Source organism: Zalophus californianus, chromosome 9 (genome assembly GCF_009762305.2).
Source record: "Zalophus californianus isolate mZalCal1 chromosome 9, mZalCal1.pri.v2, whole genome shotgun sequence".
Taxonomy (NCBI): domain Eukaryota; kingdom Metazoa; phylum Chordata; class Mammalia; order Carnivora; family Otariidae; genus Zalophus; species Zalophus californianus.
In genome coordinates, this window is record NC_045603.1 from 47,560,978 (window position 1) to 47,586,343 (window position 25,366).

The 25,366-nt window shown below is 43.0% G+C and overlaps 1 protein-coding gene across 2 annotated transcripts in view; it reads left to right on the forward strand.

Moving 5' to 3' along the window:
* Nucleotides 1–25,366, forward strand: part of CPM (carboxypeptidase M) — a 68,199-nt gene that overhangs the window by 18,331 nt on the left and 24,502 nt on the right. For both annotated transcript variants that reach the window (XM_027593200.2, XM_027593199.2), the window contains exon 3: nucleotides 21,163–21,260. In XM_027593200.2, the coding sequence (XP_027449001.1) occupies nucleotides 21,163–21,260 (98 nt within the window). The remainder of the gene's footprint in view (nucleotides 1–21,162; nucleotides 21,261–25,366) is intronic.

Consider the following 25,366-nt stretch of genomic DNA (forward strand, 5'->3'; position numbering starts at 1 on the left):
CTGATACATGCTTTGACGTTGAGAGCAGTTGAAGCCACTGTTCACTGAGGGCGTCTGTGCTTTCTCTCCTTGAGTCTTTGTAGCCCTCTAGGAGGGAAATAACCAATGGACAGCTTTGGAGAATGACTTGCCAGTGGTTAAGTAACTTGCCCAGGGCCACAAAGTAAGTAGCTGGCAGATGCAGACCAGAGCTCTCCGTCTTCAGAGCTTGGCTGACCTCATTCCTGCCCGCACACCTCGGGAGCTGGGCCATACAAGTTGCAGCATCCAAGCCACACCCTCGCTTTGACAGAAGAGGAACATGAGGCTGTCGGATGCAGTGATTTGCCAAAGGTCCCCCTCTAACAGTTAGACTGTGAAGTCCAGATGGGGAAACCAGATTTAATATTAAGGCTGTGTCTCTCTATATAGGGCCCAATTGCTTATGATCTGTTTGGCAAAAAAGACTCAGGACACTGATTCCATTGGGATTTAATATATACATGCTCAGATACTGGACAACAAATGATCCTTCGCTTTAATTGGCTTGTATTTATATACTTGACAGTACGAATGAACATAGAGTAATAAGGGATTTTTTGTTGTTGTTTTTCCACTTTTGTATTTGCTTTGAAAATTTGCCTCTTTAAGAGGTTTAAAATCATGTTTAACTATAATGTAATCTTAGGAAAAGATCAACACATATTTTTACCACTGGCCCTCAGCAGATGAGAGCTTTCTATTCAATAGAGAAACACATTGGCACAAAGTATGTATAAGGATGTACATTTGCAGCTTGCTTTATTTATTTATTTTTCAAGATTTTATTTGTTTGACAGAGCAATAGCTAGAGCAGGAACACAAGCAGGGGGAGTGGGAGAGGGAGAAGCAGGCTTCCCGCCGAGCAGGGAGCCTGATGTGGCGCTCGATCCCAGGACCTTGGGATCATGACCTGAGCCGAAGGCAGATGCTTAACAACTGAGCCACCCGGGGCCCCTGCAGCATTATTTATAACAGCAGAAAATGAAAATGATGGTCATCTAACTAATGCTTATTAGATTGTGTACATAAAGTAATTAAAATGACAAATTTTGTATTTTACCACAATTTAAAAAATAATGTAATGTGCCCAAACCATCAACTTGTACACTTTATGTGGGTGAACTGGAATGTGAATTATCTCAATAAAGCTGTTGAAAAATAAAACCATGCATTTATCAATAGGGAACTGATTAGATTATGCTATACTCAGTCAATGAAATATTATATAAGCTTTATAAAAAGAATGAGGTAGATTTATGTTTTTGATAGGGACAATGTCCAGAATATATTGGAAAAAAAAATCATGTCCAAACTTTTTTCTCCACATTTTTATATATGCACATGTCTATAGTTTTGTGGGTATCACTGCCTAAGTATTGTTATGCAACTTGCCTTTTTCACTTATGTGTGTTGGGGGTTGGTACACATAGTATTACAGGGCTCCCTGCTATCTGAAAGTAGAGCATTCCTTTGACACCTTTCCTTAGCCCCTTGGACTAAAGTGAAGAAGCATTTACCATTAATTTATATGGAAAATTTTTCAAGTGTTCACAGATCCAAAATAGAACTTCTTAGGCTTTTCTGATACCTTAGGACACCTCTTACTAACAGATGCACAAAATAATCAAGAAGCACAAAGGCTCACAGAGTTCTGTGGTGGCTTGATGCTGAGATGTTGAGTATAGGTGGGGCAGGGGGCCCTCTCACTGCTGTTGCTGTTCGGGCACACTGCCTCTAACAGCTCATTGCAAAACAAATGCTGGATACTGTTTTCTCTGTTTGACTTTTTTCATAAAAATGGAGTGGTATACTACAAACTTTCAAAAAGTGGGGGTAATTGTACCTCACTGTCTTTAGCTGCTTCATACTGTTCAAGGTTTGATTTTTCTCAGTTTATTTAATAATTTCCATATTGATAAGTATTTAGGGTATTTACAACTTTCAGACATCTCAAATAATGTTATGCCTCATACCCTTGAACAAGCACATGGACTCCATAATTTCTCAAGGTAGGCATTGCTAAGTCAAAAGGTACGTGCATTTCTGTACTTGGTAGATATTGGCAAATTGCCCTTCAGTAAGACATATTATTTACATTCTAGTATCACATGAATATGTACATTTCCCCAATCCTAACCAACACTTTAAATTTTTTCCAATCCAATCAGTAAAAAAAAAAAAGTCTATTTTAAATTGCATTTTCATGATTAAAAATCAGATTGAGCATGTTTTCACATTTATTTAACATTAAATAAACACTGAGCTACTACGGTAGATGCTAGAGACAGCAGTGAACAAACATTAAACCCCTGCCCCCCCCAATTTACGTTCAGAGTTTATTGGCCATTTATATTTCCTCATGCCCTTTGCCTCTTTTTCTGCTTATTTGTAGTTCTGAGATATTCTGGACATTCTTTGTGATATATGTGGCAAATATTTTCACCCATTCTGTGGCTTGTCTTTTATTGTTTAATATATATATATATATATATATATATATACATACAATATAGTTTTCAATATTTTTTTGCCTTACACAAGTTTTTAATTTTTATGAAGCCATAGTCATCAATCTTTTTCTTTATACTTTTATGTTTTATGTCTCATTTAAAGAGCCTGCCTTTACCCTGAGGTCATAAATATAGTCTATACTTTTTTCTAATATTTTTATAGGTTTAGTTTTACATTCGGCACCTGACTCCATCTGGAATCTATTCTTGTGAATGGAGTGTGTGTGGATTTCACATCCTACATACAGTATATATATTTTTGAATGTTAAAATTTTTAAAAAGTGTGTATGGTTTCTGAAAGCAGAAAGAAGCATGAAGACTTTGAAAAGACACTTAGGGGGCACCTGGCTGGCTGGGTCGGTAGAACATGTGACTCTTGATCTTGGGGTTGAGTTCGTGTGCCACATTGGGTGCAGAGATTACTTAAAATCTGAAAAAAAGAAAAAAGGAAAAAGAAAGACACTTAGGGAGTGGATGTCAGAAGAGAAAGGTAAAGTGATGGGAAAGAAGGCTGTGGCCTGTGGAATAAATTGGGTCATAATGGGTGTAGGGAGGGACGGAGGCAGAAGGATGAGCCCCTGGCTGACCTTGTGTCCTGGTTGCTCAGGAAATACATGAAACTTCTCAAATACATGAAATGACACAGCTTCAGATACAAGAACCAAAAAATAAGCCAGAATGATTCAGAGATTGGATTCTTTAGTATTTCTAATTGTAATGTAATAGGATCATTAATCCGTTATCTGGGACAAAAATGACTTTGGGATAATATCCTATTTAAAAGTAACCCAACCTTTAAGGGGCACCTGGGTGGCTCAGTCATTAGGCGTCTGCCTTCAGCTCAGATCATGATCCCAGGGTGCTGGGATTGAGCCCCACATCGGGCTCTCTGCTCAGCAGGGAGCCTGCTTCTTCCTCTCCCACTCCCCTGCTTGTGTTCCCTCTCTCACTGTCTGTCTCTCTGTCAAATGAATAAAATCTTTAAAAATAAATAAATGTAAAAGTAACCCAACCTTTAAAACAAACAAACAAAAAAAACCCTACCTTGGATTAATGATTGACTTTATTTCTGTTAATTCTGGCTACCAGAGGTTCAAAGTGAACCACTGACTGATAGGTATGCTAATTAACCCTTTTTAGATTTAAGAGAGTGTCTTCAGGGAGTGTATTTTTTAAGGGTTTTTGTTGTTGTTCTTTAATACATCTGAAAAGAATGCATATACAAAGAATTGAGACATGAGAAAGCATTGGTTCAACATTAATGAATCTACAAGAATTGGGAATTGGGGAAGGTGGAAGAGATTACCTGAACATTTTTAAAAATTGGAAACTGCAACCAAAATAAATAGATAAAATCCCATTAACACTTAAGAGTCTTCATAAGACTATCTCCATGATTTTTATAAAATTAGGGAGCGTCAGTTGGCTGCTCTAGGATTCCTCCAATGCAAAACAAATAAGGAGATCCCTGACTGGCCCCCATGTCGTTGAACACTCTCCCCACCCCATCCCACCCCCAACTTCTTAATGAAGCAGGTCTCCATTTTCAGAACTTGAAAGAGGATGTTGCATGGCTGAAATATGGGTAACAATTGAATAAGCCTTCAGTAGATCATTCTTTAAAGAGGCCTGGAGTGGGAGCTCCTCTGGGCCAATCCATTCAAAATCCCCTCAGTACCTTTCTTTTGGCATTTAGAGCCATACAACCCTGTACCGTGTGTGGTACACCAGTGAGCTTAGAAATACCAGTTCATTCATCAAACACACATGATTGCTTGCCAAGTGCTTCTTGAAGGTTAGCTCATTTACTCCTTCTAGCAGCCCGATGCAGTACAGGTATAAGCCTTCTTTGACACAGGAGGAAATTCAGACTCCAAGGACTTAAATTGGGTGCCCAGGATCACACAAGAAGTAGCAGAGTCACAGTGGGAACCCAGGTCGTCTGGCTCCAGGCAAGCATAAGCCCTGTGCTGATACTGCCGCCACATTGGCTATGTCAGCAAATGCAACCCTCAGGAGAGGGAACTACGCTCCCATGAGCTCTCGGGAGGCCGAGCTGAGGAACCTGTGTCGCACGTGTCTGTGGTCCTCAGGCCTCCCCGGAAGGGGCCCCCTCCCAGCTGAACAGCAGCTGCCCCTGTAGCCCACCTGCACCCCAGAGCAGCCCTCTCGTGTCCGTTACTGTGAGTTCTGTAGTGTCCAGCAAAGTTCAGCCTCGTGGTTAAAAAAATAAATAAAAGGGAGAAGAGTGCCCTCAGACACAAGATGTAGTTGATCTGTGCAGAGAGTTCTATTTATGCTTCGTTCTGGAAGGCAGTGGTTCTCCATTTGGTTTGCATCACACGATGAAACACTATGCAGCCCAGAGAACAAATGGTTTACAGGTCTAACAACAGATGCGTGAGCCTAAAACGGGGGCCAGTGTCTGGAAGTAGGCACACAGGTGCTGCTAGGGTTCTAGCTACACAACTGTGGGTTCAGTTTCTACAATCCAATTTTCTGTGTGTCGTATTTCGCTAAGGAGGTTGGTTGGTTGAATGGTGTGTATTCTAGTCAGCTGAGGTATTGTGAAAAATGCAAACTCCTGAACTTAATATCTAGAGATTCCCATTCTGGGTGGGGCCTGAGAGTTTGCAGTTTTAACAAAACCCCCACATAATTCTGCTGCAGGTAGTCTAGAGATATGCTTGGGGTTTTTTGTTTCTTTTAAGATTGTGTCTAATATAGTCAAAAAGTGTCTGGAATGGCTCCTTATAATTATTGAGACTTTTCACTCAGGTTCCTGTGTCGCAGCCCATGGAAATGTAGGTGCCTTTTGAGAGACTTGACTTGCATCATGCACTTATGTGCATGAAATCAAGTCTAGGCCTTTGGACATGCCATATGGCCCACTCCTTTTTTAAGTGATCAGTGACCATAAGAAGCTCTGGGACTTTTTTAAATCGGGCTTATACATAGAAGTTTATCTTTTTTAAGTTTTTATTTTAATTCCAGTATAGTTAACATACAGTATATTAGTTTCAGGTGTACAATATAGTGATTCATCACTTCCATACATCACCCAGTGCTCATCATGACTAGTGCCCTCCTTTTTAAAAAATTTTTTTTATTTAAATTCAGTTTAATTAACATATAGTATATTATTAGTTTCAGAGGTAGAATTCAGTGATTCATCAGTTGCTACAACACCCAGTGCTCATTCCATCAAGTGCCCTCCTTAATGCCCATCACCCAATTATCCTATCCCCCCCACTCACCTTCCCTCCAGCAACCCTGTTTGTTTCCTAGACTTCAGCATCTCTTATGGTTTGCCTCCTTTTCTATTTTCATCTACTTTATTTTTACTTCCCTTTCCCTATGTTCATGTGTTTTGTTAAATTCCACATGAGTGAAATAATATATTTGTCTTTCTCGGACTAATTCACTTCGCTTAACATATTACCCTCTAGTTCCATCTGTGTCATTGCAAATGGTAAGATTTCATTCTTTTTGATGGCTCAGTAATATTCCATTGTGTGTCTTTTTCCATTCATCTGTTGATGGACATCTGGGCTCTTTGCATAGTTCCACTATTGTGTACAATGCTGCTATATACATTGTGATGCAGGTGTCCCTTCGGATCACTGTTTGTATCCTTTGGATAAATACCTAGTAGTGCAATTACTGGATCATAGGGTAGGTCTATTTTTAACTTTTTGAGGAACCTCCGTACTGTTTTCCAGAGTGGCTGCAACAGCTTGCATTCCCACCAACAGTGTAAGAGGGTTCCCCTCTCTCTGCATCCTCGCCAACATCTGTTATTCCCTGACTTGTTCATTTTAGCCATTCTGACTGGTGTGAGGTGGTGTCTCTTTGTGGTTTTGATTTGGATTTCCCTGATGCCAAGCGATGTGGAGCATTATTTCATGAGTCTGTTAGGCCCACTCTTTCTTGAGAATAGTTTGACAGTGAGCACTGTGCTCTCTGACCAAGCTGCCTCATATCCTTGTGAAATTGGCAGGGCATGAGTTGTTAAATATTTTATAAACTACCAAAGACCAAGATAAGATGTGCTTAAATGGGTGAGTAAACTGAGGTGGCTTGTTAGCAGTGGCGTTTCCTCATGCTCCTCAGAAATGGCCATTTCTCAGCCCACATTTTAAGGTGGGAGCTGACCTGAGATGTAAGCCTAATTATACAGTTTGATAAAGCCAAAGAGGTGGGCCTGCGAGACTTTCCTGACCTTAGGATAGTCCTCGCAGTCTTGGATCTACTCCAGCAGGCAGCGCAGAGCCTGAACCCTCAGTGTGGCTGCTTTAGGCACATTAAGTGAAAGCTGCGGTTCCGAGGGCAAGGTGGCATCGTTACGGCCACGGTCTTCAGCTTAGAAAAGACGTATGATCAGCTGGTTATAAATACACAGCCAGAGAAATAGCTGGGAAACTTAGCAACTGCCGAAAAATAAATGCTGGTTTCTCTGTGCACATAGGCCTACTTTGCAAATAACATGGACTTTGTATTTTAGGGGGTGGGGAAGGGGTTTAAAACTTTTTTTTAAGTTCAGGTATCGTTGGCACACAATGTTACATTAGTTTCAGGTGTACAACATACTGACTCATCAAGTCTGTATGTTATGCTCACCCCAAGTGCAGCCACCACCTGTCCCCGTAGAAGGCTCTTACAGTACCATTGACTGTATTCCCTCTGCTGTGCCATTTATCCCCAGGACCTGTTCATTCCATAGCTAGCGGCCTTTACCTCCCCCTCCCCTTCACACATTTTGCCCATCCCCCCCAACCTTGGCAACCCTCAGTTCTCTGTATTTTATAGGTCTGTTTCTGCTTTTTGTTTATTCGTCTGTTTTGCTTTTTGATTTCACATGTAAGCGAAATCATATGATATTTCTCCTTCTCTGACTTATTTCACTTATAGCTTAATACTCTCTGGGTCCATCTATGTTGTCACAAATGGCCAGATCTCATTCTTTCTGATGGCTAAGTAATATTCAGTTGTGTGTGTGTGTACGTGTACCACATCTTCTTTATCCATTTATCTGTCGATGGATGCTTGGGTTGCTTCCGTATCTTAACTATTGTAAATAGTACTGCAATAAACTTAAGGGTGCGTTTATCTTTTTGAATTAGTATATTTTCTTTTGGTGACTACCCCAGGTAATGTTGATTTTGAATTTTGAATGATAAGCAGTTAGTTTCTAGCTAACTGCTAGATGATAAGCGTCTATAGTCAGAAAATAAACACATGACATTCCAGAAGGCATCTTTCATTGATGAGTCTGATAAGTTGAATGTCGCTGTTGGAGAAGTGACTTAAGAGTTGTTTTTGTGTATGTGTACTGTATGTGTGGTATATGAATGGTGTGTGTGTGTGTGGCATATTTGTATTGTGTATAGTGTACTGTTGATATAAGTGACATGTACGTGTTTCATATATGGTGAGGACGTGGTATACTTGTGATTTTGTGTGGTGTAGGTGTTCTGTGTGTGTATGTGGTGTATTTGTGGTTGGGGGTATGTGTGTATCAGTGGTCTTCTGTGTGTCATGTGTGTTTTGTGATGTATGTGTGGTCTTTGCAGTGACTGGTGTATGTGTGGTATAGAAGCATGTTAAACGTGTGAGGTATGTGGTTGTGTTTCCACGTATGGTATAAGTGTCATGTGTGATGCGTGTGTGTGTGTGTGTTTGCAATATATGTTTTGTGGTGTGCTATATGTGTGGTATTTGTTGTGTATGTAATGCATGTGTGGTATGTGTGTGGCATATCAGTACACACACCACATACACCACACACACACACCACAGTAATACCACTCATACCCACCACACACCCACCACACACACACCACACACCACATATGCCACACATTTACATACACTACAATTACCACATATACATCACACACACATTAGTCTCAGAGTGAAACAAACAAAAAACACTTCCAATCCAAGATCCTAGCCTCGTCCCTCACCAGTAAAATGAGGATAATAATACCTGCCTTACTTATCTCATGGGGTTTCTGCTGAGGATTAAATAATATGATGAAGTGTATGAAAACATTTTGGAAATTATGTAAAACATCAGTATTTTAAGCAGATAGGATTTCCTAAAATCTTTGAGTTGTTCCTCAGACTCCATGCTATTTCCTTTGTAATCCTAATCAAATTCTCAGTGAAACCCTGGAAAAGCCCAAAATGAATGGAAATTCCTACTAAAGCAGCTCACACTATAATGCCCCTCAGCGAGTGACCATTGTGAGTGGATCTGCTGAAAACACCGTTGGGGATTGCTTTGTAAGCTTGAGAAATGTGTTGACAGTTTCTGAAAGTAGGCTGTTGCAGTGATGTGAAGGCCTGGGCATTGGTTCTTTTTAAGTCAATGTTTATATTTTATCTACTTTGCGACAAGAGGGACAGCAAATTTAACACGCTACTTTGTTAGAGAAATGAATTGGCACCAGCTAGGCAGCCTCCCTGGCCCAGTCCATGGAGCGTACCACTCTTGATCTTGGGGTCATGAGTTCGAGCCCCACACTGGGTGTTGAGATTACTTAAAAATAAAATATTTTTATTCTTTTTAAAGATTTATTTATTTGAGAGAAGGAGAGAGAGAGCTTGAGCAGGGGGAGGAGCAGAAGGAGAGGGAGGGAGCAGGCTCCCCACTGAGTGGGGAGCCCGATGCGGGGCTCCATCCCAGGACCCCTAGATCATGACCTGAGCCCAAGTCAGATGCTTATCTGACTGAGCCACCCAGGTACCCCAAAAATAAAATCTTAAGAAAAGAAATTAACATCAGCTTATGGTTCTAGGCACCACCTTTGAACTATAGTGTTAAAGTATGCCCATATTCTTCTTGGCTGTGTTAAAAATGAACAGAAACAGAAATGTAAATCTCATATTCACCACTTCTTTGAAAGCACTTGAGTGATTATCATGTAGCTTCTCAAGTTTGTTGACAGCAAATATATGCTGTGGGGGGTTTTTTGTTGTTTTTTGTTTGTTTTTTTGTCAAAGGATAAATTTAAAGGGTCCGTGAAAGCCACAGACGTGTGGTCCTGCACTGATGTCCATGGGGTAAAGTAGGGCTTCTCTGGAGTCTGTGTCGGGCTGGGTGACAGGCCCTTCTTTCTCAGACTTTGCTGCCCCTGCCTCTGCCTCCCCTCACCCTTCCTCCCCCGGAACAGTTTTGCTTCTCTGTTCCAGCTAAAGCCTGAAGGGGAATGGTGATCACATTGAGGCAGAGAGAAGAATTCCAACCATTTACATTCCTTTTTTCCCCTGATCCGAAGTCCAGTCTTGAGGAAGAGATGAGAGTCATGATTCAGTTGCCTAACACTTACGGATTCAGTTGCCCAGGCTTTACGGATTCCTTATTTTTATCCTATGTTAGTCCCTTGGCCTTTCTGGCTTAATGACTTGGTGATCTGAAGGGTCAGTGGTCACATAAATCATATGATTTAAAAATATTTTTGTGGTTTGTTTTCCGGTTGTAGTAACAATAAAAAAAAAAAAATGTTTGTCCTTTAGTTAACATTCACATTTATGTGGGGATGATTTCTCTTTCTCATTATCCTTAGAGATGTAAGAAGCTAATGTGCTTTGGTTTGAGATAGTTGACATGGCAATTTCTTAACTCCTTTTGTAGGATAGTCCTGTGTTTTCACTGGGGAGAGGCAGCCTGTGAATTTCTTACCTCCGGGCCTCCATTCCCTTCCTCATGGCCTCACCATTCAGGTGAACAACTCCAATCTTTCTTGATCCTGCATCTCATCTCTATAAGCTGCAGAAGCCAATGAGTCAGGCCATGATTTTTTATGTTTACCTTTTTGAAACCTCCCCTCTCCCCCGCTTTTTATTTTGAAATGTTTCAAACCTGTAGAAAAATTGCAAAAATAGTAAAATAAATATTCACACAGTCTTCATGTAGAACCCCCAATTGTTAGTCTTTTGCCACATTGACTTTTTCTTTCTGTCTATAGATTTTGCTGAACTATTAGAAATGCTAAGTAGCCTGCCACATCATCCCTAAATACTTCAGCTTGCATCACGTAAAAATGACTTCGTCCTACCTTACCACAACACACGATTATTAAACCAAGAAAAATACTACTCAGTGAACAATATATTCCACTTTAAAGTTCTCCAATGATCCCAAGAATGCCTTTTTATAACTTTTGTTTTTTCTTAGAATTTTAGAGTCCAGTCAAGGCTCACATGTTGCATATAGTGTTAATGTCTCTTTAGTCTTGTAATCTGGGACCGTCCCCCTCCCTTTTGTTGACATTGACCCGCTCATATTGAACCAGTTTTATGTCATTGACTCACTCGTTAATGAACAAATTCCTTATCTATAAGCTCTTGGGTTGTGCTCTCTCAGTGATGAGTTGGAGTCCCTCCATACTGCAAATCTTAACATGGTTTCCAGCCTCATTAGACTGGAGATAGTTAAAATCTGTGTGATGGCTTCAATCACTTTGACAATAAGCCATGTAAGAAAATGTGAAAGACATGTTTATGGTTAATGGTTCAGCACAATTAGCTGAGGTGACCAGTTTCCTGCCCTGCCCTCTGGCCATGTGTGCGTGCAGCCTCCAGGCTCAATGCCATCCTCTGGCATCTCGTCTTGGGAATTCTGAATGAGATTCAGGGCTTGGACTTAAAAAGTAAACTCACTGGATGTCTGGTGATAGGAATGTTTGTGACCTTTTGTTTTGCTTACAGATTTTGAAGGACATGTTTTCTCAAGATAGCCCTTTTTACTTTCTGGGTCCGTACTTCTATTTTTTTAAACACTTAAGTGGGTTTTGGTGTTTCTGAGCTGATCTGATCTGCAGATCTTCTGGAACATACATTGCTGCTGACTCCTAGCAGAAAGTCTCTATCCATATGTTATGGGCACTTTGTATTTGAAATTTTTCTTTAATTGCTTCACTGCTGCTTCATCTGCTAGAACCTAAAGTTTGTCATCAGCCAGTGCTGCGTACTTGAGGCCCTCAAGCAGACATGTGCTTACCATGTTTCTGGCACTATTCGTAAAGCTTGTGGGGGTTAAATGAGATAGCAGCCCCATGAGACGTGGGTACTCTTAATCCCGTAACAAAGATGACAGAATGGATTCAGTCAGAGGGATGAAGCAACTTGCCCAATACCACATGGCTAGTAAGTGGCAGAACCGGAGGTTAAACCCTGGCAATTTGATTCTAGAACCTGCGTCAGTACATAAAGTACCACTGCAGGGATACTGAGTATCTTTTAAGAAATCCCAGATGCTGGGCACCTGGGTGCTTCAGTCGGTGAAACATCTGCCTTTGGCTCAGGTCATGATCCCAGGGTTCTGGGATCGAGTTCCGCGCTGCATCGGGCTCCCTGCTTACTGGGGACTCTGCTCTCCCTCTGCCCTTCCCCTCTGCATGTGCTCTCTCTCCCTCAAATAAATAAATAAAACTCTTAAAAAAAAAATCCAAGGTGCTATTTTGAGGTAGATGGTGTGCCACTGAAATACTGGTTTTGATGTCCTTTAAACTGTTGATTCCCTTGGGAGATTTAAATCTCAGAACAGTGGTACTAGTGAGAAGTCTACCCTTGTTAATCCCACATATCCATCAGATGCCCTGGTTTTTGGTTAGGGCCAGTCCTCGAAGGAAACTCGTGTCATGTTGGCAGCCTCAGGGCTCCTGCTGTCAGGAGTTCCACATCCTTCTCTGGACTCTGGCCTGCTTTACTCTCAAATGAAAGCCTTTTAGAGCACAAGCTCAGGGAGTGGGATGATGGAAAGAGAATGTTCTATCCTCCCAGGTAGCTTATGATGAAACTAGTAAATTAATTGCCATTATTCCTTGCCACTATAAGATGAGTTCTTAGGGTAACAATAAATAGGCAGTAAGGATAAGCCAGCCTCCAGCGCACTGTCTTTTTCTGGGTCACATGGACCTGAATTGACCTCATCACAAATCATAGCTCTGTGACACCTATGGGAACTCATAAGAAATAAAAACAACTGGGGAGAAAGAACTGGAACGTCAACACTGAATGTGAATGCTCCTGACAAACCCTAAAAGAGAACTCGCAAATGGACAATAGATGTGTGGTGCTAGCTGTAATTATTGCATCTTTTTAAAACAAGATTTGAAAAGCCTCTTTAAGCACTGTTTGCTTTTTAAGATAATACTCAACTTGGCTACCGGATTGCTGCACTGCTCTTCAAAAGGATGATTTGGTTATGCTCAGCTTCTCTCCTGAGGGACCGAAAAGGGAAGTTCTCAGCTTTTTATAGTATGAGGCCTCTAGAGATTTTCACTTTGGGGACTTAAAAAACAAGTTTCCTGTCTCTATATTAAAAAAAAAAAAAAAAAAGACTAGAAAGAAACATAGGGAGATTATGGTGGTTGGGATCTGAGAATGATGGCTAGTTCTTAAAACTTGATTTTTTAAAACTTCATGTAACTTATAGCTTAAAAATGAAAAAATTTTTAAAGATTTTATTTAATTGACAGAGAGAGAGAGGGAGAGAGGGAACACAAAGCAGGGGGGAGTGGAAGAGGGAGAAGCAGGCTTCCCGCCGAGCAGGGAGCCCGATGCGGGGCTCGATCCCAGGACCCTGGGATCATGACCTGAGCAGAAGGTAGTCACTTAACCAACTGAGCCACCCAGGCGCCCCAAAAATGAAAATCTTTAGAGGAAGGGGAACCGATTCCTCAGTGTCTGATCTGGGAATAGAGTGGGCCGACCAGAGAAGGTAGACTTGCCAGTGCAGAAAGGCAGACGGATTTTCTAGGACCCTCTTTTTTGGTTTGCTGGTTAATAATTAATGAGACAAGCTTCTCTCCTTCTCTGGGAGTTGTGACTAGTTTTGAAAATTAAAAAAGAATTTATCCCAACTCAATGCATCTTCAAATTTTTCCTGTTTTTCAATTACAAAAGGAAATGGCTCTCAGCAATCAGAAGAATCCCTGATTTAGAAACTGAAATCTCCAACCCCCTCTCCCACCCCACTCACCTGTTCAGGAAGAAATAACGTGGAACCTAACATCTACATTTCCCAGGTATCATTTCAAAACATTAGTGCCGTGCATGGGGACAAATGTGTAAGCAAATGAGACCCCATCTCCCCATAATGTTGGAAGAATATAACACAAAGCCAGATACTTGGTTTGGATATCTGCACTCTCCCATGGTAATACTCCAAAAAGGTCCATCTACTCTGGAATTGCAATCTAGAAAATTGGATCCTTTTCAGATCCTACCCAATTGGTACTTTGTAGACTAACCGCAGGCTTTTCCATAATACTGGAAAACTCCATCTAGTCTCTGGACCAGGCGTGACCCCAGCTCCAGCTGGACTTCCTGAGTTGTTAATTTATCCAGTCATCCATCCATTCAACAATCACGTATCGATCATCTTTGTATGTGCCAGGCACTATACGAGATTCTACGAGCACAATGATACGCTGTCCCTTGCTTGCGGGAAAACCTGCAGTTTCATTAAGTGTTAGGAGAGGGGTTGCAGAAGTACTAGGAAGGTGCAAAAGGGAGAGTAACTCGGGCTGGCAAGGGATGGCACCGAGGGAGGAGAAGGGTAAGAAAAGTGTCGGATGGAAGAGGGCTCTTGGTTGAGCCTTGAGAAGTCAAGTGGAAGTTGGCCGCTTTGACCAGGTGAACAGAAGACTATCCATGCAGAAGGAATGACATGCACCAAGGTAGAGGCGGATGGTTGGCTCCTTCTGGGACTACACGTACTCAAGAATGGCTAGAGCCTGGTGTGTGGGATTGTGGTTGGGGGCTGGCTGCTGAGGCAGAAATTGGACAGACCGTGAGAGTTCCGATATGCCACGCTGAGGGGCTTGGGTTCTATCTTAATGCCATGGGGAGTTACTGCAGGATAAGCAGTGGCGCCATGGGATTTGATTCATATTTGATTAACCTCCCAAATAACAGAAAGTTTATAAGACACTGTGCTTCCTTTGGACATTTTTTTTCTTCAAATGAAAGTGATATCAGAAATTAGAAAATCAGGAGACACCTGGCTGGCTCAGTAGAACGTGAGACTCTTGATCGCAGGGTCATGAGTTTGAGCCCCATGTTGGGTGTAGAGATTACTTAAAAAAAAATATGACATTCCAGAATATTTTTTTAAAAAATAGAAAATTAGTGTTTTTCAGGCCACTGTAATCAGTGATTTACAATTGTTTCAGCTGACTAAATGCCAGACACAGGCTAGCTATTCAGTACCTATTTATTGAACGAATAAATGGGAAAATGAAAGGCTAAGCCTCTGTACAGGGTAGTAGCTTTCACAGTGAAGATGTGTCTGATTTTTGTCAAGTCCATACCAGGATTTACAAAGGAGTCTGGTTGCCTCCAGGAGCACTTAGTCCACACAGGCTGCAGTTGCTGGCTCCAGTGCTGGCTGCTGGCCCTCAGCATGGTCTCCTAGCCGTGGGTTAGCAAAGCCTCGGCTGCCCCGGTCCTGGCTTCTCAGGTCAGGCAGGCTTGTATTCCAGCAGGTAACTGGGCTACCGATTTGCCTGTGCCTGGGTTTTACTGCATCCTTAAGGGGCCTCCCCTGTTTACCTGGCTTGAGACTGCCCCACTCCACTTCCACATGACAAGTATTTAGGTCCTTTTGTGTTCCATTTTTCTCTGTTCGTGTCCCACTCTGCACTTCTATAACTCAAAGCATTATTTCAGCTCTGGAATCATGTCTGTCCACAGACAAATACTATTTGATGATGCAGGCAGATATAATGAGATTATCCAGGGAAAAATTTTTGAAGAGATAGGCTTTGCCAATGATGTCTTACTATGATACTACCATTTTTTTTTTTTTTTTTTTTTTTTGAGAGCACACCCCGGGGCGGGGGGAGAGGGTGTGGGGGTTGGAGAGGAAGAGAGAGCCGACTCCACGCCCAGCAGGGAGTCTGACGCAGGGCTTGATCTCACAACCCTGAGATCATGACCTGAGCGGAAACCAAGAGTCGGTTGCTTAACTGACTCAGCCATGCAGGCGCCCCCACATAAGTAGTTTTAAAGATTGATCGATTTCTTTTTTTTTAAGATTTTATTTATTTGACAGAGCACAAGCAGGGGGAGCTGCAGGCAGAGGGAGAAGCAGGGAGCCCCATGCGGGGCTCAATCGCAGGACCCTGGGATCATGACCTAAGCCAAAGGCAGATGCTTAACCAACTGAGCCACCCGCGCATCCCTGATTGATTGATTTTTGAGCATGTGCACGAGCAGGGGGAGGGGCAGAGGGAGAGGGAGAAGTAGAGCAGACTCTGAGTAGTTTTAAAGCAGTGTTTAAACTTTCCTCATCTCTGTGGGTCATCCCCACAAAATCTTAGGGTTCTGGGAGCCCCGTCTGAAAAAAAAAACACTCATTATCAGCGATAAGAATGATGAACGTTCAGTGGAGGGAAGGATCGTTTGGGGTGGATTGGTTACAGAGGGATATCAAACAGGAGAAACTAAACTCTACTACAGAGATTTTTAATACCCCAATCTCCAGCTCTTGTTACAGCAGTTTTTAAACTTCAGTGTGCATGAGAATCCCCTGGGTTCTTATTAAAACAGAGACTGCTGGTCCTCACTCTCAGTTTCTGATTCAGCACATCTGGGGTAGAGCCTGAGAAAGTGCACATTTCGCTAGGTCCCAGGTGACGCTGATGTTGCTGGTCCCGAGACCGCGCTTTGAGAATGATGGCCTTCTGAGGCTACCTAAGACTCTGCGCATCAGGCTGAAAGGAGCATCCTCACGCCTCCCACTTGTGGTTGTCAGGGTTAAGTGGATATACAGAAAAGGCTCTGAGCTATAAATGATGCTACTGTGCAAGCATAACCAATCTGGAAACTTTGGCCCATGCGTTCTCTCCCTGTTTGTTTGCTGTTGTTTGTGTGTGTGTGTGTGTGTGTGTGGTTTTTGTAATGAGCCACTTAGCAGGAACCTCTTTTCCTCCACTGCAAAGCCAGAGGCCAAGTGTTTAACCTGACTTAAGTGATGTGCTGTATTCACCTCGCCCATTATTTAAGGTAGGGCTGAGCTCTGTGTGCTGAGCTGTGTGTGTGTGTGTGGTAATGGGAATGTGCACAAGTGAAATCAAAGGTGTGGTGTCAGATCTTTGACTCATCCTTAGGGAAGGAGGGAGGAATTCATCAGCCTTACAACAGCCTTGCCCATGGAGCTGTTATTCCCACTTACATATGAGGGCACTCTCGGGCAAGCTCTCTCAGGCTCTGACTTAGCTCAGGGAGTGATTGTAGGGATACGCAGAGCACTGTGGAGTCTGGGAAACCAGCTGCTGATTCATCCCCCTGGATACCAGAGCTTCGTGGGTCATACAATACATACAAACAAGCCTCGTGAAAAACCGGAATGTGCCTCATCATCACAGCAGCTCTGCCCCGGTGACCAGGCCACCCAGGCAGAGTCTGAAGCCCTCAGAGCAGAGAGAGCCTGACAGGGTAGCCAGCCCTCCGGTCGGGGCTCTTGTCCTAGATCCATTGGTCGTAGCCAGGTGGCACCCGGATCCTGTTCCAGGTGTGAACCATAGCAACACAACATTACGAGAACTGCCTGGGAACATTTCCCCCAGGGGGACGTTGGCTCTGGCCTATCTAGTACTTTCAGGGAGATTAAGGCAGCCTGGCATCGTCAGAAGAATACAGATTTTAGAATCAGATCTACCTGGGTGTGGACCCTGGTTCTGCCACTTGAATACATTTCCTCGACAGTAAGTCATGGGTACCGCCCATCACGTGGAGGTGTTGTGCAGATCAAGTAACAATGTACCTAGGCTGGGGTCTGGTGCAGAGGATCTGTACTTCATGAATGATAGGATTTGGTGTTTTATTTTTTAAAAAGAAAGATAGGGACATGGGGAAAAAAGTTTTTTTGATTTTTATCACCCTATCACTCAAGCTCTTATCACTCATAGTGCGTCACTGTTGACTCTTGTAGACCCATCTGTTAATTTAAGGCTTTATATGCCATGGAGCTGTTTCCTTCCATGGTACTTTTTAAATGAACAATCTGTTTTTATATGGCTGTAGTTAATATAATTTTGTATTCTGATTTTGAAATTATGTAATTTTGGTGGATATGCTGTAGTTCACATAAAACTTATTTTTGAACATCTAACAAAAGAGCAGTGGTTGAACTAGTGGTAATGTATTCAGATAGTAAAATAGAAGTATATTTGTTAACATAGAAGTGTGCTCATGATTATATGTAAAATGAGAGTTTTACCTGAAAACCAAGTGCCTCCCAGAACCATCTGGATGTTCAGCCTCAGCAAGCTTTCAAATTTTAATGGGCCTCAGAATCACCAAGGGAGCCTGTTAAATGCAGGTTTTGAGCTTTACCCCTACAGTTTGATTTAGCAGATGGAACTCAGGGGTTGGCATTTTTACAAGGATCCAAGTGATTCTGATATGGGCATGACACGCCTCTCATTTCTACCTGTTGAAGCTATACTTAGTTTTCCGCACTTCACCATCAGCTTTCTCCTAAATTCCTAAGGTATTTCGTGGCACTTTTTGCCTGCTTTCTTGTCTTTGGATCTTTGTGAATCCTAAATTTGTAAAGCTTTTCCTGTCTTCTGAACAAACCCAGTCAGGCACCTGTGTCACATCCCTGGGATTTGTGTCAAGCTCCAAGTTCCTGAATATAATATAGATACCAAATATTTGGAATCCAGGTTTCTTTGATTTGTAGTGAAGAGAAAGAGGCCAAGCATTCCAGAACTCTTCAGCATACCTGCTGTTAGAAAGGGGGAATAAAGGTCCCAACGTTGATAGGAAAAAAAAAAATCTTGTTTAAATTACCCTGACCTTGGCAATCATACTGTGAAAAGTAGTTTGTCCTTTGTGCATTTACTTTGGTCTAAGCCAGAGATGGCCAGTGTTTGGAAAGGGGGGTTAAAACCCTTCAAGAAGCTTGTTATTCCAAAAGCATTGCATGGATATCTTCTAGGATTATTGGTTGGTTTTCATTCTCAAACTTTGTGCCATTGAGGTTATTCAAGGTAAATTTCTCATCTTGCAGTTCATTCAGGGGCCATTCATGCTAAAATTGAGATTGAGTTACCCATAAAGTACTTCTTCACTTAGGTTTTATTGATCTCCCTCCTTCCTTAAGCCAATTAAGATTGAATCTCCATTGTCAAGTCAGGTTTTGTTGTCTTAACGTCCTATCCTTATGTAACAGGCCGGCTGTTGCAAATTGGTTGTTACACTGTTAAAACAATTGGTAAATATTATGTTCAGATGATATTGAATTTCCCCCCCTTGCCTGTGAGAGGACTAAATCATAATCTGTACAAATCTGTGATTATTCTATCTTTAAAAGCATTAATAGCTACAAAAAAGCATTCCGCAGAAGGAAACCTAAAGAGCCAGGTTTATTAGCTCACTCAGAAAAAGTTCTTCCTTGGGGCGCCTGGGTGGCTCGGTTGGTTAAGCGACTCTTGATCTTGGCTCAGGTCATGGGCTCAGGGTCGTGAGTTCAAGCCCTTTGATTTTTGTTGTTGTTGTTGTTTTAAGTAGGCGCCCCACCCAGCCTTAAAAAAAAAGAAAAACTTCCTTGCTGACATGAAAATGTTAACTTTGTAGAATTGAAATTCCAGATGACCTGAGAAATCATACCGGGCAATAGAAGGTTCTGGTTGGTGAAATTGTTCTGATGGGAAATCTCTGGATGCATTATACTTGTCCACATGGCAAACTTAGAATCATTCTTCAAAACCCTGTTCAGAAGTCATCTATAAACCCCTAGATCTGTAAAGCTTTTCATGATCCCCCTTCTTGGAAAGAAGTAACTATTTCTTTTATTCTACAAGCACAACAGTACCTTATATACACTTCTATGGCCGTATATGTCACCGTCTAGTGTATTGTGTTTGCACATTGCTATTCTCCACTAGATCAGAAACTCACTGGGTGAGGCGCCTGGGTGGCTCAGTTGTTAGGCGTCTGCCTTCAGCTCAGGTCATAGCCCCAGGGCCCTGGGATCAAGCACCACATCGGGCTCCCTGCTCCGCAGGAAGCCTGCTTCTCCCGCTCCCCCTGCTTGTGTTCCCTCTCTCGCTGTGTCTCTATCTGTCAAATAAATAAAATCTTTACACCCAGTGAGGTTTTGTTTTTTTTTTTTAAGAGAGTATAAATTACCTGTGCAGTCTGATCACATGTCTAAATGGCTGGATATAGTCGTACTAATTGAATGAATATATGAATGAGTGAGGATTCTGTTCTAGTCAGGTGGCTTCAGTCAGATAAACGGCGTTTTGTGGGTGTTTTCTGAGACATCCTGCAGTTAGAAAATTAAAAGCATCACCCTGTCATGAAAAATGTACCTAAAATATTGTTACAATAAATTAAGAATGAATGGTGAAAAAGACAGGCTGAGTGTCTGTTTCTTTCAGGATTCCTCATACCAACTGAGTGTTCAGCCTGTGGGACCCCTGATTTAAGGGACTGGATCTGAAATTCCACAGAAACCTGTTCCACATTAGCCCATCAGCTGCTGTTAAATTCCTTCCCTGGGCTCCTGAATTCCACAGGAGGCTCAGATATCACAGATATTTGAGCATTATATATATGTGATAGATTTTGAACATATTCCTCAATTTCTAATTTTAAAGTCTTTGTATTAAGAGAGGCTGATGACTAAAAGAGATGATTTTAGAACGGAAAGTGACCTCTTCATTTTACTGATTAGGAAACCAAGCCTCCTGAGAGACGGGCAGTTTTCTTTAGTGGAAGGAGCCCTAGAATCAAAGTCAAATAAGTCATGTCTTGGCTCTGGGGCTCAAATCACAGCCTCTTACTGGCTGTGTGATCATAAGCAACTTACTTAGGTGGAAGATCAGTTTTCTCATTTGTAAAGTTTGGTTAAAAATCCATCTCAGTGGGTCATGACAAGGGATTACCAAGATAACCTGTACCGGAGTACCAACCGTAACGTCTACACAGAGCAAATCCTCAGTGAGCTTTAGTCTCTGCCCTTCCTCGCCTGAATCATGCTCCTCACGGCAGGATTAGGACTTAGAAGTATTCCTTGAGGCATCATTAGGATGGATCGTGGTTGCCAGTTTACTTGACAGGACTCGCGCACATCAAGGACACTCGCCGCAAAGGAGCTGTGTTACATCGGTGTTTGATACGAGATTCAGGATTTGGTATTTTAAAAACAATCTCCCTTCTGCGTTCTATTTTTTATTCCGTGTTGCTTTTTTCCCTTTCTTTGAACTGAGAATTACGGCACCCTCCCAGTCAACCATCAACTATAATTTAAGTTTGTATAATTGTGTGAATTAGCAAGGTCATTTCTATAAAACCCTAGGAACTCAGAGTAAAGTATATAAACATATTGGGAAAATCAGACCCATGTAGCCTAATCAGCCTTCAATTTTTAAAAATCACATTCTGAAATAAGTGAAATATCTGTGCTAAATTGAAGGGGTTGGGGCTGGAAGTGAGCAAAAAAGCATTTTGAGCATGAGGTGTTAGTCTTACTTATGCGCTTCAGTCGTCCTGAGACGCAAGCCAGGTGGGAGAAGCAGCAGTTTGCTTTCTCTGCTCATTCCCTGGAGTTCATCTGTCATTTGCAAACACAACTTATTTTTCTCTCTCTTCCCTGTAAAGGCAGAAACCTGTGGGTTCTTGTCGTGGGGCGCTTCCCAAAGGAGCACAGAATTGGGATTCCAGAGTTCAAATACGTGGCCAACATGCACGGAGACGAGGTATGTATGCGGCTTGAATATCTGAAAAGTCACCAGACACACTTCCCCTCAGGTCTCTCGAGCTCCGTGTAAATGCTAAGGTAGCAGCATAAATCGTACCAAAAAATCTGGAAAGGTCAGTGAGGCCTTCTGGGAGAATTGAAGGAACCAGGGTCCGACAACCACCAGAGCCAGTGCTCTGGGAGGCTCCCTGGAGTTCGTTTTGTACCCGGACTGGAAAAACAGCAGTGCCCAAGCCCTCACAGCCAGCGGAGGCCCTGAAACCCACCCTGGGCTGATGTTTCCCACCTCCTGGGGGGCATCAGATGACCCAGCGATGGAGCTGTAGTATATTTGAACTCAAAACAATCAGAAGATCCCAGAGAGCTATCCAAACTCCTGATATCTGACTTTTTGAAAGCTTTTGTCACCTGTCTTAATCTTCTGCTCAGTGTTTTCAATATTGAAGTTGACGGGCAATCAGGCTTACGGTTCTCTCACTCAACAAACGCTCTTAAATGTCTTGCCTCTTTTCCAGCGTATCAGAGATAAACTCTCCTTTTGTTTTGTTTTGTTTGATGTCATGTTATTTATTTGGTTTTGTACATTACCCTCTTACCCCCCTCCCCCACTTGGCAGTCATTCCCCTCAGGCCTTTGAGGGTGCTCCCCTGTCCTCTCTTACTGGGCTTCCTCAGAGGATTTGGGGAATGTGACAGTTGCAGTATTTTCTGTTCCCAGGACCCCATACGCCTGAGCAGTGAAGTGGAAGGGAAAGATCGCTCCCAGTCATCACAGTCAAGAAAATTTACATAGCAATATGTGTAACGCCCGCTAAAACATGCTTACCTTTAAGGAGCGTCGAAGTAAAGGCGTAGTCCAGTATGCCTCATGAAGACACATGGGAGTTGGCAGCAGTGTGGGTGGTGGGCTCTCTTCTGACACTGGGCTTCCTGTCCTGGCTTAGCCCTCCCCGAGCCCAGGCTCCATAGGAGCAGGGTCCACCTCTCAGGATGCACGCAGCCTGACCTGTCCTGCCGGGAGGACAGGACTTCCTGCAGTGGGAGCAAGATGCAGACACTGGCTTCTAAGAAAGGCGTAGGCCCTTGGACCTGATTTGTGAGCAGATGGAAGGTCAGTGCCCCTGTGATTTTGCTGAGTGTGATAGGGCCGTACCTGTCAGGTTTGATGTCGCTGGGAGTCTGACCAGCATTGGTGTAATAACACAACCGTTCGCCACGGATGGCGGCCCAGACCTCCCCCTTGCTGTGTCGTCTATGGACCCAGGTCTGTGGAGTCCATCTTTAGTAAAAGACATATGGCACTCGTTAACTACAGTAGTTTACTATTGAATTCCTGACACGTCAGAGGTTCCAGCATGGTGCTCAGAAGTAACCCTCCGAGCTGAAACTTTGAAAGAGAAGCAAGAGTCCTTTCCATCCCTCACCTCTGAGTTGGCTTCTTTCTAACATGCACTTTCCCAAACTTCTGGCCTTTTGCTGTCTGGGTAGGTAATGTATCCCATCAAATCGGGGCCCTCTAGTTCACCCTGATTCTTTGAGGAATGCTAAGGACTGAGATTAAGAAAGGGTGAAGTCCCAGTGTGCCTTGGGGTGGGGACCTGAGGCCCTGTGATTCCCCCGTGTGTCCCCCATGTGTCCCCACTGGTGGCAGTGTCCGGGCTCTGTGGGCCACGGAGGAGCTTATCCTGAATGTGAGATCTTGTGCCTTCTGCCCTCCTGGTGCTGCGAGGAGCTGGGGACAGTGACAGCTTCACTCAGGAGCAGAGGAGTGTGTTTGAATAGAGGGTCCAACCACCTGACCCAGCCTTCTTCCTCTCTCAGATCTTTTGGAATTGAAAGAGCATTTTCGAGAACCCACTATAAAATGCTACATGGCTAACATTTTAGGGCACTGGTTCTCACCTTCTTTAGGTGGATGCCTTGCTATTCCACCACAGATGCTGGGTGCTGATCTCAGGATGTATGGATCTTTCTAGGAGTCTGTGGGCCTCGTGTGGACAATCCCACAGGGGACATCTATGCACAGAGTGGCCTGCTGGACAGAAGTGATCACACTGTTTTTAAAATGTTTCCTCTCTTACCTGGACCCCACCCCACACAGAGGTGTGTGTGTTTCCCACACTGAATACATGGCTAGATGGCAGTGAGCATCCCCAGCATTAGAAAGACCCAGTTCTGCTGATCATACCTGCTATTTTCCCCCATGAATTTTTACCTTACGTCCTTGTACCTTGTTTTAGAATCAGGTCTTTTTTAAATTAAAGGTAATCTGTTGTTGTTATTAAAATCAATCATGTACATCTCAGAAAAAAACATAAACCAACAACAACAACACTGTATATTGACCTTCCAAAAATTAGTAGTTAATTCCTTACTATTTATCCACCTAGATGTTTGTGTGTGCATGCGTGCACTTCTATTAAATGAGCTATGCTGATTTGCTATTTGTCACATTTAAGTTAATACTAGCCACCCTTTCATGTCAATATGAGTTTATCCTGTCTTCTACCCCACTTTCTGGTTTCTCAAATGTCCCCCAGATTGTCTACATCAGGATCCAGTCCAGGACCATGCATCACATGTGGTCCATTCCCTTGAATCTTTTGTTCTAGCATTTAAAGGATCTTTTCGTGACTTTAGACTTAATAAAGAGATCTGATCAATTAGTTATCTGTCCTGCAGAATGTCCTACATTCTGGATTTTTTGCTTCCCTGTGCCTCTAGTCTCTCTGGTTCCTTCCAACCGGAAGCTAAGTGTAAAGGTTTGCTGTATTTAGGTGAAACATTTTTTGGCTAATAGACCCGTAGGAATCATGAAGATGGATTAATTTGGCCGATGCTGAGGGTTTGCAAAAACTTTGGGTAGCAAAACCAACTTAAAATGGCCCCTTGGCAGGTAGGTATTGTTATAAAAGAAGTGATATTAAACCTCCTCTTGTATAATATCTTTCTTGTCTCCCTTCACCCTGCCGTTGGCTCATGTCCTTCCAATGACCCTGGCTCACTGTGCCTCGTTGATCAGACTGGCAAGTTACTTTCTCCACAGTGCTTTACAAGCACATAATAACACGAGCCAACATTAATAAGCATGGGCTACACTAAGTGCTCGGTGGGGGGTTGTGCTTGGTCGTAGGCTGTCTGAATCCCAGCCCAAGCGCCGGGCCTTACCCAGCTATGGGTCTGCCTCCTTGACTCTCTCTGCTGCCTTCCAAGTGTTCTGTTTGTACTCTTTTCATTTGGACGTATAGATCTATGATCTGTTTGGATGGATACCTAATGGTGCCCTTCGATGAGAAGATTTGGTCTTACTCATCATGTAAAAAAGTGGCAAGCTCTTCGAGGAACGCTGGATATAAATCCAAGTCCGTTTTTTCTACTCCCTGCCTCCTCCTTGATTGCTGTGGAATCACACGGGGTAGCTAACAGCACCCTTTGAGAAGCCTTTGCCACCTGGTGTTCATGCTCTTTCCAGAACAACGTGAGAGGCGTGTTTCTGAGTTTTCTACCTTTCTCATTTTTCATAAGACTAGCAGGTGTTTTCCTAGTTCACCCGGGCCCTCCGTGTGCACCCACAATGACATGTCGCCTTGTAGAAGCCTCGATCCTAGTTTTAACGTACGCAGGTGCCTAGTCGGTGGCTCAGACACAGCTCAAGTCTAGGGATTGTCCCTCCTTGGATGATGCCGGCCCACGCTGAGTGGGGCTCCCTACCGTCCCCTTCCTCCGCCAGTACTGACAGTGTTTGAGAGTGGGGTCTTTGTCCCCTGTGCCCTCCTCGTGCTGGTGGCTGGCTTTGTAGTAAGCTATCGCCAGTAATCTACCAGGCCCCGAAACTGGGCACGTCTAATACCTTCAGCCTCAATGTGGGCAGGAGAGAAGCCTGGGAAAATCACTCCTTGTTCCTTCCTCAAGGCCTCCTCACACTGTTTTGTGCCTGTCTCCTATCCCATGGTTTTTAAACTTTGTAGAAAAAGAAAATCTTGGCTAATCTCTAGATTATTAAGACATCTCTAATGCCTCTCTAATGGAAATACTGAAGTGAGGCATGACTATGTGCTGAGAAAGTTGAGTGCCAGTAGTTTTAAGCTAATCCAGTAATAGGCAA